This window comes from Suillus plorans, assembly GCF_016647745.1.
Source record: "Suillus plorans strain S12 chromosome Unknown HD556scaffold_57, whole genome shotgun sequence".
In the NCBI taxonomy this organism is placed as follows: Eukaryota; Fungi; Basidiomycota; class Agaricomycetes; order Boletales; family Suillaceae; genus Suillus; species Suillus plorans.
Genome location: NW_024537441.1, coordinates 58721 through 74477, shown reverse-complemented (window position 1 = coordinate 74477; position 15757 = coordinate 58721). Strand labels below are relative to the sequence as shown.

The 15757-nt window shown below is 48.6% G+C and overlaps 3 protein-coding genes across 3 annotated transcripts; 2 read left to right on the top strand and 1 right to left on the bottom strand.

The window, feature by feature from the left end:
* Window positions 1–713: 713 nt before the first annotated feature.
* On the top strand, window positions 714–2445 carry HD556DRAFT_1274976 (acid phosphatase; the record flags this gene model as incomplete). Its single annotated transcript, XM_041299221.1, has 6 exons — window positions 714–899; window positions 1011–1180; window positions 1236–1360; window positions 1411–1478; window positions 1539–1819; window positions 1873–2445. 6 exons carry the CDS (start codon window positions 714–716, stop codon window positions 2360–2362), a joined length of 1320 nt encoding a protein of 439 aa, XP_041156637.1. The 3' UTR covers window positions 2363–2445.
* HD556DRAFT_1396409 (uncharacterized protein) lies at window positions 2432–3983 on the top strand. Its single transcript, XM_041303700.1, has 2 exons — window positions 2432–3150; window positions 3203–3983. The coding sequence occupies exons 1-2, from the start codon at window positions 2474–2476 to the stop codon at window positions 3657–3659; spliced, it is 1134 nt and encodes a 377-aa protein (XP_041156636.1). The 5' UTR covers window positions 2432–2473; the 3' UTR covers window positions 3660–3983.
* Window positions 3984–12559: 8576 nt separating this feature from the next.
* Window positions 12560–13636, bottom strand: HD556DRAFT_1311182 (uncharacterized protein; the record flags this gene model as incomplete). The annotated part of the gene is made up of 8 exons (XM_041300512.1): window positions 12560–12675; window positions 12711–12822; window positions 12848–12972; window positions 13022–13064; window positions 13129–13162; window positions 13201–13357; window positions 13381–13471; window positions 13622–13636. The coding sequence occupies 8 exons, from the start codon at window positions 13634–13636 to the stop codon at window positions 12560–12562; spliced, it is 693 nt and encodes a 230-aa protein (XP_041156635.1).
* Window positions 13637–15757: the final 2121 nt, after the last annotated feature.

Sequence of the window (15757 nt, the reverse complement as noted above, 5' to 3'; positions counted from 1 at the left end):
AAGTGAATGGATCGTTGAGTTCAAAAAGATGAGCACCTTGGGCTGCAACCACACTACCGCGTTACAAACCAAAAGTATCAAAGACCTTAGAATGGAATTTAGCAAAGGTCTTCAGTTCAAATATTCGATATCAGTGACGCGTGATGCATAATGTGGAATGAACTACTCCGAATCCCGATGATATCTAATTGTGAATCAGTGATATATAGGCTCTATTTCAGAGATTGACCCCGATGCTGTTCCTTATCTTGAGACGCACAATATTGAATCACTATACTCCTCATGCTCACCCTACACCCTTGCGTGCTTTTGGCCCTTGGCACACGTGGATGCCGTGGTGACCTGGAGGTAACTTCGCTTCGCTTCGAATTCGGTTCACTTCGCTTCGGCAGCAAACACTAGTGTCAAATTTCCAATTCAATTCGCTTCGCGGCGCCGGCAACACTGTTGCCGGGTATGGTTAAATATAGTTCACATAAACGTTCGTGCGGGCCGCTGCTCGGTAGTCTGTACATACTTATAATCGACTGTCCTCCAGGCTTTCTCGACAGGCTATCATGGTCAAAAACTCTGGGCACCTGCTCGCCCTTCCGTTGTCTACTAGTTCCGGCAAGCCTGCTGCGATCTATGATGACTCCGGTCTAACATATTATCGCCTACCCCCTAGTTCTTTTCCAATCAGGAAAGCAATTTCAATCTTGCTCGCACTCTTTATGACAGTGTTGCTATCCGGACGTCATTTCGGCCTTCTTCCGCGACTTGCATCGGAAATCAACAGTACTAGTCGTATTCTTTTCAGCGAGTCACAACAATTTTGGGGACCGTACACTCCATACTATCCTGTCGAAGAGTACCAACAGCCTCCCATCGGATGTAGTATAACCCAGGCAAGTACACTCGTCATAGATGAGTTTGCTCTTGATAATCACTATTCATATCGCCCCAGGTCAACATTGTAAGTAGACCCTGGTCGCCAGTGACCACCAGTTCTTCGCTTAAACCATCAACAGCTTCAGCGCCATGGCGCACGTTATCCCACCAGCGGCGCCTCTAAAAGAATCCAAAGGAGTTTGCAGAAATTGTTGAACGCTTCCAAATATACCGATATGAAGCTGGAATTTCTTCGTTCATACCAATGGCACCTTGGTGTAGCTGATCTTGTGCCCTTAGGCTCCACACAGTAGGACTAACATCACGAGCTTCCAGCCATGTCGATGCTTAAGGATCACGTTTAGGTCATTTCATTCGGGTGCAGAAATATACCATCGGTACAGCCATCTTGTTGACGATCATATGTTACCCTTTGTCAGAGCGTCTGGGGGAGATCGCGTAGTGATGTCTGCTGTTAATTGGACTGCAGGTAAGCATACAGTCGAAGTATGAAACTTTTCTGGACCATTGCAATTCCAGGTTTTGCCGATGCAAGTCGACAGCTCTATCATCCATCAGTCTCAGTCATAATATCCGAAGCAGACACAGTAGGATACATATCTATCAAACTGAATTTGCCGATTGCTCATCTACGGTCTTTCTTCTAGTCGAACAATACCTTGAAGAACAGCATGTGTCCCAACTCCCGAGCATCAAAAAATGAAACGAATACGTGGCGAGATATATTCTCACCTTCGATCGTACATCGCCTCAATACAGCTGCTGTTGGAGCTGAGATTCTCAGCCAGGACATTCCCGAGCTAATGTCGTTATGTGCATTCGAGACTGTATCTGAGGAGAAAGAAAGCCAATTTTGTGATCTATTCTCTCTACAGGAGTTCCAAGCCTACGAACATTATCAAGACCTGCAGAAATACTACATGACGGGGTGAGTAACTCATCAACAAATCATGTTGACGCTCACACTGCAACTGTGACAAGGTACGGAAATCCTCTGGGCCGTGTGCAAGGTGTCGGCTACGTGAACGAGCTTCTTGCGCGTCTCAAGGGGACACCTGTCGAAGATCACACGCAAACCAACACCACTCTTGACTCATCACCGATCACGTTCCCACTCGATAGAACGGTCTACGCTGACTTCTCTCACGACGATGAGATGGTTGCCATCTATAGTGCACTTGGACTGTTCCCCCAGACACATCCTCCTAGCTCCACAGAGGCTAGCCCGCAATCGACATGGGTAGTTTCTCGTCTTGTGCCTTTCTCTGGGCGGATGATCACGGAAAAGATGCAGTGTTTCGAAGCGGGGATACCAAGAGATTTTATTCGAATTCTCATCAACGATGAAATCCAGCCTTTGGCGTTCTGCGGTGCGGGTGATGGATTGTGTGGGCTGGAAGCATTCGTGGATAGCCAAATCTATGCTAGACACAATGGCGATGGTGATTTCGAAAAATGTTTTCTAGAGTAGATTGTGACCCCCTTGTGGGGGGTGGTTGTAATATTAATAGCTGACGTAACCGTATGTGCCCTTGGATCGAGACGACACATCACATTACCTTCCGATTCTGAATCTTTCACCATGCCTCAGCTCTATAGGCGAGAATCACAGAGTAATGACGTAGAATCTTCAGAACACTTGGTACCAACAGATGTGGACGATTCCATCGTCCTATCAGATCTTGTTCGCAGCGGCGAAGCATCCAGATTGCGGAGAAGAGGCGCAATGCGACTTGATCATAATGTCGTCAACGCCCAGCGTGCAGAAGCTGGACGTGTCACTCCGCCATGGCCAGGAGTGAGGGTGGAAAGGTCACCATCATGGATTGAATCTCCTAGCGATGACGAAGAGTCAAACCAGAATTGGGAGCAAAGCTACGATGCGCCGCTGTCGCCGCAGACGGACTCAGTTGCTGCGGTAGGGCCAGACCCATATTGCCACATATTATTTTGTGGTGGGGACGACGAGCAACCATGTTTAAACAGGCCCTCGACCTATGTTCTATCGCCGCTTCCGTCATATCCACCGCCACCGCCTCCGAGCGGCTATCAGTCATCCAGATGGCAAACCAATGGATGTGGCGCTGTAGTTCATATGCGAGCTTCGCGCCGGGGTAACACTGGTGTGTGGATAGCTAGGAACGATGCAACATCTGCTGTCGTTCCATTAGACACATCATACTTTGAGCGTGCTGCGGTTATCCGAATGGTTCGCAGTGCATGCGGATGTCTTCGTGAAGGAGTTGGATGTGCTATTTGGTGAGCCAGACATTCTACAGACGACTTGCAACGCATCTGACTGCAATTTCAGCGGAAATCCGTTAGGGTCTAGGTATAAACCATGCCAGGCTGCAGCAGAGGGTCTCTTTGCTTCTCGACATCACCCTTCGGGCCCTCTGACTCCTGAAGGTCCTAGGTATTGGCATGCGCACTCATCACCTCTGCAGCATGCACAATCCTACGTGTATACCTTTTTCGCCGAGAACGTGACATCTACACCGACACACATGACGGCTCAGGACGACTGTTCGTCTCCCGCACTACAACAAGATTTCCTGTCGCCTATCGATAACCCATATTCCACATTTTTTGATCAAATTGTCACCACTTCGCCTTCACCCATGTCAACTCGTGGGCGTGATAGCCCTGACTCGGATGCTTCGTCGCACGCCGAGCAACAGTTTGATCCAGACGGCGTGTTCATCGCTGCTGATCCTGGCTCGCCAGACAAAATAGGTACTGGGTTGACACTCGTCCCTGAGCGGTGATACCTCATGATAACTTCCTCGACGAACTCTGTTTGGTATTGATATTATTTGGCGGCATTGGACGCTCCAGCTCATTCTCGCATTTTAAATGTATCTTATTGGATCTGTTATCATTACCCAAAATCTATCCGCATTGTAGGGTTATTATCATCATATCATGCACACTTCGTTTTCTCCCATCGTGTTTTTATCATCTTGTACATCTCCAGACACCAAAATCTACTAGTGATATGAATTCAATATCATGTTTCTTACTTACTAAGCGGGTGAACATTACTTGCTACCATCCACTTCCGTCGTGTATTTAGCTTCCTACGAACTTTTCCAGCCATTTGCAGAACGCTAGGCCAAAATTTTCTCACTACATACATTCGGCAATAAGTCGGGACAACAAAATTTTAACTTCCGACGGACAACCTTGATCCACAACTCGGATGGGACGATACATATCCAAGGAACGAAAGCAAGTTGCTCTACAAATGAGCTTGCTAAATGTCAAGGACCCAACGATTCGTCGTTACACTGGGATCAGTGAGCGGTCATTGCGATATCTTCGGAAGGTGTATCGAGAGACTGGCGAAATTGTGAGGACACCCTATTTTTCCTATTGCACCTGTGAGCCCAGTTCACCATGACTAGCATACCTACATATTTGATCGGAGAGTCGAAGTTAAAATACCGCTGTGTATGTAGTGAGAAAATTTTGGCCTAGCGTTCTGCAAATGGCTGTCATAGAAACGATGTTGGTGCTCCACCATAGAGTAAACTTATCCGATACGAACGGATACCAGGGCACCCCTGCCCGACATTTAATGTCACCGTGACAGCACGGAACTTAGGCCGCCACCAGAGAACCGATGAGTCCTGTAGGTGCGTTACGTTGAATTTTTCGGTGACTACCGAATGTATGGCGCTGGAAGCCAATGGCACAGTGAATATTACCTGATAGCTTATAGTCAACATCCCGTGAATCGACGTGGAACTCATCCATTCTTCACATAGGAATGTCTGCATCACGTAGGGGTGTGGAAAACTATCGTGGTGGGAGAGGGCTACGTGGGATTAGTGGAGGCGGGATCTACTGCGTGATTGGGTGAAGGAGGGTGAGCATCCGAGGTACAAAGTATGAAATGAATACTTACTTGTGCGTCTTTCCCCCAACACCGCTTGTGACGACCCTGAACCCTCAACGTTCCCCCCCACAGTAGCCCAACAGCGTCTCATATGTAGAGCGATTAATGAAGTGCTATCGTGGGTGTGCAGCAAGATGCATCTGTATTCGAAACTTCAAAGCAATATATACGGCCATGTAGAAGCGCCGCAATCAGCATAATCGCTAGCAAGAACTCACCGGTTCGCCGATTTGATGCTGGCGAGTTGAGCTGTCACATTGCATGTTTCCGAGTCCCAGACGATGTCCGTATTTCTAAACACAAGTTTCTGGTTTACTACCAGCAGATCAATCTTGAATTCTGTAGATGAGCGCTTGATCTCAGCGTCAAAGAGGATCGGAAGTGACGGTTCTGAAATAAGATAGTTGAGATGTGGTCAAAGACAAACACAGTTTGCAAAATATCCATGTCTACAACATTGGAATTGCGGCATGTACATGTACTCAGAACAGTCTGATTCGATAGGACGAGGAAAGGTCGCCTTCGTAAACGTTCACGTGTCTAGAGCGAAACCGATGAACGAGCAGCGATGAAGTTTGATTGAGTACTTGTATTTGTGGCACATCGTTGAGTGAGAGAAGGAAAACAGTTTTGACGCTTTAGTCATGGCGCTGGCAGTGACTACATGGCTGTGAGGGGAAGCGATGAAAAGTAAGTGCGACGGATACAATGATGCAGGGTGAAATATACAATGCACTGATAACGGAAGACCTCACCCTTGCAAATTTGAACGCTCCCCAAGAATACTTTGCTCGTACTATTTCACAGTTTCGCTGATGGAGACGCAGCCATGGCTTCCGCGCAGACATCGAAGGCAGCTCCCATGAGGTCGAATTTGACGCCATCAATTATCTTAAAGGGTCATGGAAACTTGATTCAGTCCATATCCTATTTTCCAGACGGTCAGCGAATGTTCAGCGGATTTGAGGACAAGACCGCTGAGCAATGGGATCTGAAGGCGGGCAAGGAGGTTGAGGATTCGTGGATTATTTGCGAGAATGAGGTAAGAGCAGTGGGGGTATCAAGGGATGGTCGATGGGTTGTCACTAGCACTGGTGGTGGAGATTGAAGTAGTGCCGAGTTGAAAGCCTGTGAGGTTGAGACGGGGAATGTGAAAACATTCAAAGGACACTCACGCTCCAAGGGATGGTCGATGGATTGTCACTGGTGGTGCATATTTGAAAAAGTGCCAGGCTGAAAGCCAGCTGTGAGGTTGGGACTGGGGTTGTGAAAAAATTCGGAGGACACTCAGATTGGATGACATGCATTGATACCTACATATTATGGATCAAGACATCTTAATGCGACGAACCTGCAGGTCCAATAGGCTTTCAATATCAATCACATGAAAAGTTCCAGATGAAGTTCGCAAGTTCTGGGGTGTTCCGATGGCCGAGGTCGAAACGTAAATACCTTATCTATATAGGGCAAACTCGGACACTAACTCGGCACGAGTCAAGATTTGGTGCCTGTGACAGCGGACACACCAAATTGCTCCGAGCTCCATACTAAGTACTACCAAAGTTCAGCCTGATGATTGTGATCCAACTTTCGTTGTGCCATACATATGTATGTATTTACTTACCTGCACCCATGGATATCAAGGTTGTTGCATGATGAACAATGCTAAAATTTCTCGAGCGCTTGCATGAACCACGTTCCATTACTCTAACTTGAACGTGGCTGAATGATTAGCGCTGCCTTGAGGCTTGTAGACTAGTCAAATTGTGGTCCTACCGAGTACTCTCCCCTCCCTCTAATTCTCGCATTGATTTTCCTCAAGCTGATCTCAATTTTTGACTGTTCGCAATGAGCCAAGACCACAGGCAGGAACCTCCTCCAGAGGCCAATGAATCCAGAGAACCAACTGTAACTGCTGGCGAGAGCTCGGTACGTGCCCTAATAACATCGCTGTCGACATGCGCTAACGACATCGTCGCTGCCTCGCGCATCTTTCATCCAGAGCCAGCATCGTAGCGGCTGCGGTCTCGGTCAGGCCCTGCGGAAAGTTAAGAAGAACGTGACTAAAAAAGTTTCTGTACGTCGGACTGAATACTGAAGGAACTAGAATATAGCTGATATTGTGCAGAAACGCTTCAAGCGTTCCCGTCGTCAAATCCCTACCGTCCAGAACGCCGATCATGAAGGTGCTTCATCGAATCAGAATATCGAGGTAAGTATTCATTATTCTGATCTTGGACTTGTCTGAGGGTCTACCAAGGATGCGTCGCATCTGCATCCTTCCGATGGCGACAAGCCTGCCACATCTGAAAATCTAAGTGGCCGTGTGAATGAAGGAGCGTCCGGAGAGCCTGCTTCGAAGGTATTTACGCCAAACGATCTAGTTTTCATTTCTAAATTTTCGTGGTCGTGCAGGTCCTTGATGCCCCTCCTGGCGTGGAAGATATTCCTGATTCCCAATTAGTTGATGCTAAACTTCGGGATGCCCGCGAGGGTGTGGAAAGTATGGGACTACTTGGGAAACACGTCGCTTCTGCGTTATCCAAAGCCGAGGATGGGCCAAAAGATCTCGCTGCCGCAGGCGATTTCCAGTCCACATATCTTCAACCACTCAAAATTTTCAACACTGTCATCGAGGAACTTGCGAATGTATGGACCGTTCTTCCTGGTTGGAAGCGAGCTAATCACGTTGAATAGGTACATCCTTACGCAAAGATGGTGCTGGGTATGCTGTCTGCTGCATCCAAAGTACGTGTAGTTTTGCCCTCCTGTTCAGCAGTTGTTGACTCTATGCAGATCATTCTCGCTCAAACGGAACGCGACCAATCGATACAATCTCTTTTCGAGAAATTAGAAGAAGTTTACCGCTTCATGTCACAAGATGACACTCTTGGCAAGATTTCATCCCAGCGCGTGATCGCTGGACGAATTGCCCAACAGACTCTAGATTGCGCGCGTTTCATCAAAGTCTACTCAAAGAACAAGAGCTTTTGTAAGTCATCGAGTTGTTGCATTCCGCATACTGTGAATCTCGAACCATTATGACAGGGAAGAGACTCAGGAAAAATGCTGTCTCAGAGGTGGATTATCTGATCGAACGGTACAACAAGACTTTGGAAGAGCTTATGCAACAATTTCGGGACCAAGCCCTTCGGGACATAGCCGATCTTGTCCAGTTTACGAGTAAGAATTCGGACGTTCTTCTGACTTTCCATCCGCTCATACGCCTTCAGACGACGAACTGGGTGAGAAACTGGATCTCAGCGATATGCCTTACGCAGCAGACGCGGGACTAGATACCACGAAACAATGCCTACCAGAGACGCGCACAACCATTCTCTCGCAGATCACTGAATGGATTAACGACAGTAAAGATACTGCTCAGCGTGTGTTGTGGCTATCTGGCCCTGCGGGCACGGGCAAATCAGCCATCGCTCACACAATCGCTAACTGGTTCAACGACTCGGGAGGTCTTGGTTCGTGTTTCTGCTTCGACAGGCGCTCTGGAGCAGACGAGCGTCATAAAAAAGTGTTCTCCACCATTGCTCGCGACCTTGCTGATCGTGATCCAGAGTTCCGACGAACATTGGCGAATACAGTCGGACATGCAAAGGCGCTCAAAAACACGACAGATATCATCCAACAGTGGCGCAAGCTGTTAATGGAACCGTCGAAGAAGTTTTCAGAGTCGAGCGTGGGGCCCGTCTTGATTGTGATTGAGGCGCTGGATGAGAGCGGCGGCGTCGAGACGCGGCGTAACCTTCTTCGCATACTTGCCGGTAAACTGGAGGGCGAAGGTCTTCCCCAAATCACCGAACTCCCATCCAACTTTCGGATTCTTGTCACCTCTCGCGCGCTTCCCGATATCAATTCTGAATTTCAGGATGCTCCACACATTCAACGGTTATCCATGGACGACATTTCAAAAAAGGACTCGAAGAGAGACATCCGTACTTTTGTCTCCCACGAGTTGAAAAAGGTGTCCGGTCTTGGGGACAAAGAGTTCGCAGCCCTCGCCAACGAAGCTGGTGGGCTATTCGAGTGGGCGCGTCTTGCATGCAACTACATCCGAGACATCCCTGCTGGCTCACGCGCAATTGATCGCTTCAATGATGTCGTGTCCCACAATCATGGAGCGCAGGAAAACTTGTTGTATGGCATGTATGAATTCATTTTAAGAGAGAACATGCGGAAGGAGAAACACATGACAGAAGGTGGTTATCAGCAAACGCTAGCGAAGTTTCATTCTGTGATGGGACAAATACTTGGCTCAGCCGAACCGCTCTCTTTAGACGCCCTGAATGCCATGCGGCGCCATTTTCGAGATGAAAGTGAGCGTTACGAAGTGGAACTCGTGGTAGCACATATGGGATCCCTGCTAAGCGGCACCACTAACTCATCCGGTCCCATCCGACCCCTTCACGCATCCTTCCGCGAATTCTTGACAAACAAATCATCCAGCGGAGACTTTTTTGTGGACATGTCGAACTCGCAACGCAATCTTGCTTTTGCGTCACTTCGAGTGATGGAACAAGACCTTCGCTTCAATATGTGTGATTTAAAATCTTCATACCTCCCCAACAGTGAGGATACCGGGCTGCCAGATAGAGTCGCAACACACATTCCCCCGCATCTGTCCTATTCCTGTCGATTTTGGGCTACCCACGTCCGAGCAACGGACTTCGACACGGAGCTCGCCAAGGAAATAGGATCTTTTCTCGACCACGAGCGACTACTCTTCTGGATTGAAGCACTCGGCCTCCTCAATGCGCTCAGCAGCGCAGTCGCTGTACTTCCACTCATTAGCCAGTGGCTGAAGGTGAGAACAGAGTCACCTGGCGATGTCAGGCGAAGTGCTTACGTGCGAGCACAGGGCCATTCTGGATATGAAAGCGTCTTGTCGACTGCAACGGATGTGCAGAGATTCGTCCAGCTTTTCGCTAGCATGATTTTGCACAGCACGCCGCATCTGTATGTATCAGCGCTGTCATTTTCCCCCATCAAGTCCACTCTAGCTACAAAGTTTACTGCAAGATTTCCGAACACTCTTCGTCTGATGGATGAACGTCTTGTGAACTGGACGGCTATCCAGACCGTGATCAGTGGACACACCGGTCCAGTTTCGTCAATCTCGTTCTCGCCCGATGGCACTCGCATCGTGTCTGGTTCAGAAGATTCCACTGTCCGGGTGTGGGATGCAGCAACGGGTCTGCCATTGGGTGAGCCCTTCCGAGGGCACACCGAACCGGTTATGTCAGTCTCGTTCTCGGCTGATGGCACTCGCATCGTGTCTGGTTCACAAGATTCCACTGTCCGGGTATGGGATGCAGCAACGGGTCTGCCATTGGGTGAGCCCTTCCGAGGGCACACTCATTGGGTTTACTCAGTCTCGTTCTCGGCTGATGGCACTCGCATCGTGTCTGGTTCAAGAGATTCCACTGTCCGGCTGTGGGATGCAGCAACGGGTCTGCCATTGGGTAAGCCCTTCCGAGGGCACACTGATTCGGTTCTGTCAGTCTCGTTCTCGCCCGATGCCACTCGCATCGTGTCTGGTTCAAGAGATCTCACTGTACGGGTGTGGGATGCAGCAACGGGTCTGCCATTGGGTGAGCCCTTCCGAGGGCACACTCATTCGGTTTGGTCAGTTTTGTTCTCGCCTGATGGCACTCGCATCGTGTCTGGTTCAAGAGATTCCACTGTCCGGCTGTGGGATGCAGCAACGGGTCTGCCATTGGATGAGCCCTTCCTAGGGCACACTGATTCGGTTTACTCAGTCTCGTTCTCGCCCGATGGCACTCGCATCGTGTCTGGTTCACAAGATTCCACTGTCCGGGTGTGGGATGCAGCAACGGGTCTGCCATTGGGTGAGCCCTTCCGAGGGCACACTGGTCCGGTTTCGTCAGTCTCGTTCTCGCCCGATGGTACTCGCATCGTGTCTGGTTCAAGAGATTCCACTGTCCGGGTGTGGGATGCAGCAACGGGGCTGCCATTGGGTGAGCCCTTCCGAGGGCACAGTGGTCCGGTTATGTCAGTCTCGTTCTCGCCCGATGCCACTCGCATCGTGTCTGGTTCTTGGGATTCCACTGTCCGGGTGTGGGATGCAGCAACGGGTCTGCCATTGGGTGAGCCCTTCCGAGGGCACACTGATTCGGTTTGGTCAGTCTCGTTCTCGCCCGATGGCACTCGCATCGTGTCTGGTTCAGAAGATTCCACTGTCCGGGTGTGGGATGCAGCAATGGGTCTGCCATTGGGTGAGCCCTTCCGAGGGCACACTGGTCCGGTTTTGTCAGTCTCGTTCTCGCCCGATGGCACTCGCATCGTGTCTGGTTCAAGAGATTCCACTGTCCGGGTGTGGGATGCAGCAACGGGGCTGCCATTGGGTGAGCCCTTCCGAGGGCACACTCGTTTGGTTCGGTCAGTCTCGTTCTCGCCCGATGGCACTCGCATCGTGTCTGGTTCAGGAGATTCCACTGTCCAGGTGTGGGATGCAGCAACGGGGCTGCCATCGGGTGACCCTTTCCGAGGGCACACTCGTTCGGTTTCGTCAGTCTTGTTCTCGCCTGATGGCACTCGCATCGTGTCTGGTTCAAGAGATTCCACTGTCCGGGTGTGGGATGCAGCAACGGGTCTGCCATTGGGTGAGCCCTTCCGAGGGCACACTGGTTCGGTTAGGTCAGTCTCGTTCTCGCCCGATGGCACTCGCATCGTGTCTGGTTCACAAGATTCCACTGTCCGGGTGTGGGATGCAGCAACGGGGCTCCTATTGGGTGAGCCCTTCCGAGGGCACACTGAATCGGTTGAGTCAGTCTCGTTCTCGCCCGATGGCACTCGCATCGTGTCTGGTTCAGACGATTCCACTGTCTGGGTGTGGAATTCAGCGACAAAGCAGCGATTCCAGCAACACATTGACATCCACCCCTCCGCATTCTCTTTGGACAGACACCCCAGCACGCCTTGCAAACGCGAAACTACCGTGTCAGCCATTACTCAGAACCATCGCACCATTTGCTTCGCATCAAGCTTAGAACATGCACTGCAAAATCCTGATGAGCTACTCGAGGATGCCTCTCATCTTAATTCGAACCCTGTCATGCTGAAAGATGGATGGATGAAAGGACCCCACCATCGGCTGTTTTTCTGGGTACCACCGTCTTCCCGAGAACGACCATTTTATTATCCTGGGATTGTGTTCACGATACCCCGTGCGCAAGAGATTGATTTGAGTCGCATGGCCCATGGAGAAAACTGGTCGAATTGTCGAGATGTGTGAGCTCTCACCGTTGACTGTCCCTCGTAGTTGCTGAACCAATACTTCTAGCGCCAGTTGCAAATGATCCAGTTGTAGTAATACCAAGTTTACGGTTTTGTTCTATGTCGATTCTATACCTGCTATCGAGCTTGAATTTGAAGTTGTTCGCTATCGTCGTGGTGCAGAGTGGACGCTTCAGCAATAGCATAGCACAAGGTACCCAAATCTAATGTGCATCACAATTACCGTAGAGCAACGATGGCGCGATGAGGTTTGCTGCTGTAGTGTTCTTCCTTGTTCCTCAGAATACCTTAAGACTCGTCCTTCACAGACGTTTCTCATCGAACACAACTAACAATATGATTCTTTGATCGATACAACGTCGAAAACTAGCATTCTGATGTGGATATCAATTATGGAAAGCAAGTATTCATTAGAAGTCCTCCGGGCCCACGAAGTTCTGCTTGATGCTTTTCGCCGAAACGGACCGGTAGAATATGGTTGTTAGTCCCACTCGCTCATCCTCCTCCAAAGGGTTGTTGACCCACGACCGCACCAGCGCATTCCTCGTGGTAATAGACGTTGCCAGCAGTGTTGCGGAGCTTGTTTGTGGGAGTCAGAAGGGCTTTGCGGTCTGCGGCAAAGCTAGAGAAGAGGTTGTCAGTCAACGCATCGCAGAGATCTGAAGTGCGACTCGCATAGAGCCAATCAGTGCATAAGGCAAGGTGTTATTGATGAGTTCCAGAGTCTTCTCATAATTTGTGTCGTCGTATACATAAACCTAAAAAACTGTTGGTACATCTGACCGTATTTTCGAACAAAAAACCATTACAGCGATGACAGGACCAAATATCTTCTTTCATGGTGATTGATTCGGGATCTTTGGTTAGAATGATGGTAGGCTGCATGAAGTAGCCCTTGGAGTCATCACCTGTAGGATCATGAGAAAAGTCGCAGGTGAGTCATACTGTCCGCCTTACCGGTGCCTCTGATAAGAACATCCCCTCCCTCATCCTTGGCTTTCTGGATAAAGCCAATTATTTTGTCATGAGCCGGACGACCTCTGCGAGATTATTCGGCGACTGACGTTGACCCAGGTGACCCCGCTAGGATGACGCGACCTGCAGCAGAGGTAGTGGTAAGTTGGCTTGATGCGCACCCATATAATACCACTGGATCTTCTATACCGGTATAGACACTGTCGTTCGGGTTTCGTTCCTGTAGAGCACCGTGACACGAACTGGCCTCACGTCCTCGGTCCAACACTCGTGATAGCTCATGAGACGTCTGATGGTCCGGAACATTCAATTCAGTTGCTTGTATGCAGCATGTCACGCACCAAGGTGTTTTATGATATCTTCTTTGACAAGCCCAAGGTATCCCGACTTAACGTTGAGGGTACAACTTAATTGTAACTGGACGTCAAACAACTACAAATACAGGGGTTGCAACCACCATCAAGGATGCCAGTCCATGTGCATGGCCATCGATTTCTCTCTACAAGCGCCAGTGCGTCCATCCTATATCTCTTTTAGTGTCCAAACAGTCGCCTCGTCAACCTGTTCAACTCTCACACTCACACATTTGGTACGCATCAGCTGACTGATTCAAGCACTGACTCGATGGGCACCTGACAAGTTATTGATGTTGCGTTATCAATAAGCTAGGTCTCGAATCTTCTTCAACCCATGAATACACCCATGCCAACTTCCTTCCTCCTTTTTGCTGTGGACCGCTATGATCCCGTATGTCTCTGTTCCGTCTCACTGCTCTCGCCCACCTCTGATTCGCCCTTCTCTGTAAAGATTTTCAGCACCACGGAAAAGCAAAGGAGGTCGATGTTGAACGTCGAGGAGCCCAATTATGGACGATGAGGTGTTTCAAACCTGTTCCGAAGTTTTAGCGTGAATGAACAGTCCGCTCCAGTCAACAGGTGAGTCGAGTATCTCAAAAATCACCATCATTATCGATGTGAGGGCTGCTCACCGGCCATAAAGCGCTACTGATTAGCCTTTAGGGATCGAACTCGAAAATTCTCTATCGACATATCGCTTCCAACAAATCAAGCCCGACAACTGATATAAGGATGATACAGGTGAGCACATCGACATCACATTGCACCATTTATGACGTTCTTACGTGTTCAACCACCAGTGACAAACTCCATGACACCTGTGAATGTCCTCGATGCTGATCCGGCTGATCCCTGTTCTCTTTCACGTTTCCTTGCCTTGAATATATTCCACGGGTGTCCGAATTGCTGTCTCATCCTCGATTGCGCACTGTGTGCCTTGTGATTTAGAAGGGTGATGATATTCATCGGGATCTAGTACTTGCAGGTGGAAATTTATTATGATACATGAATGTATGGTAATGTTGACCTTGAATTCTATGAACGGACGTATCAAATATCGAAGCTTTTGTGGATTCAGACATGATTGAGGGAAGTAAGAAAGCCTTGGGCGTGCACGTACTTAAAGCAGTTTGATGTGGTGGGATGAGGAAAGGTGGTCTCGCTGAGTCCAAAGCGGAATCGACAAACGAGCGACGATGACAACCAAAGTTGGGCGGGACAAGGAAATTTGACGCTTGTAATACTGATGACTGTTAGCTGGGACGCGAGGAGAAGTAAGTGCGTTGCACAGAATTAGGGCACAGTGCACAGCTGCCATCCAGAAGGAGCGTGTTAGGTATATATATGATAATGCAAGACGGCGGGCGTAGCTATCATCACTGAAATTCACTTAGCATGATATGACAATACATAAATGATAATTTTACCCAATTTTGTGTGGCGATGACATGCTAGTATAATGGAATATAATAGTGTGCCATACTGTCGCCCTTTGATAATATTCTCCCTGCACGCAGCACTTCATAAGCAATTATAATGATATATCGAGAGACACACAGATGCTCACGATTTCCACTGTTCCTGACCTGAACGATTTCATGGTACAATTTCCTGCAGAAAATACCTAGCTATATAGTCATATTATATCTCACTGGCAACACTGGTCATGACTATGGTACCTGCCCACAGATTATCACTAACTGTCGCTGTTGTATGATGAGTACAGTTACTTTCTAAGATGTGATAACATTGTCAAATATACTAAAATAAAAAACGACATATTAACCCACTGCCTAAGTCAATCATTGTGGCTAGAACATATAACACGGTGTATGCTTTTTGATGCGTTGACTACTAGATAGAATTTTGTAGATTTGAATATAATTCATATGTATCCCTTTATCAGATATCTTGCTGGTTTTGACGCAAATGTATGGGAATCAATGTATTGCAATATAGCATACGAGGAACATTAAAGTTGGATTGAGTGTGGCGAAGTACGAAATACTCGAGAGCATCAATGTATGAGTGAATAAACAAAGAAAGTAGAGTGCGAGCACCATCAAAACTTGAATCTACTAGTACTAGACCTCTCATCCTCGGAGTCACTACACTCATCACTGTCACTGGCACCATCATCTGAAGTCTGTCCGTCATCATTGTCCTCGTCCTCGTCCTCATCCTTGTCATCATCCTCGTCCTCATCCTCATCCTCATCCTCGGTGATATCATCATGTTCACCATGACCATCCGTGTCTTCTACTGAGTCATCCCAGCGTTCATCCACATCTCCAGGTTCGTTGTCATCAGAGGTTTCTCCACAACTAACACCAATAGTGGTGCTTCCACTCCATTCATATTG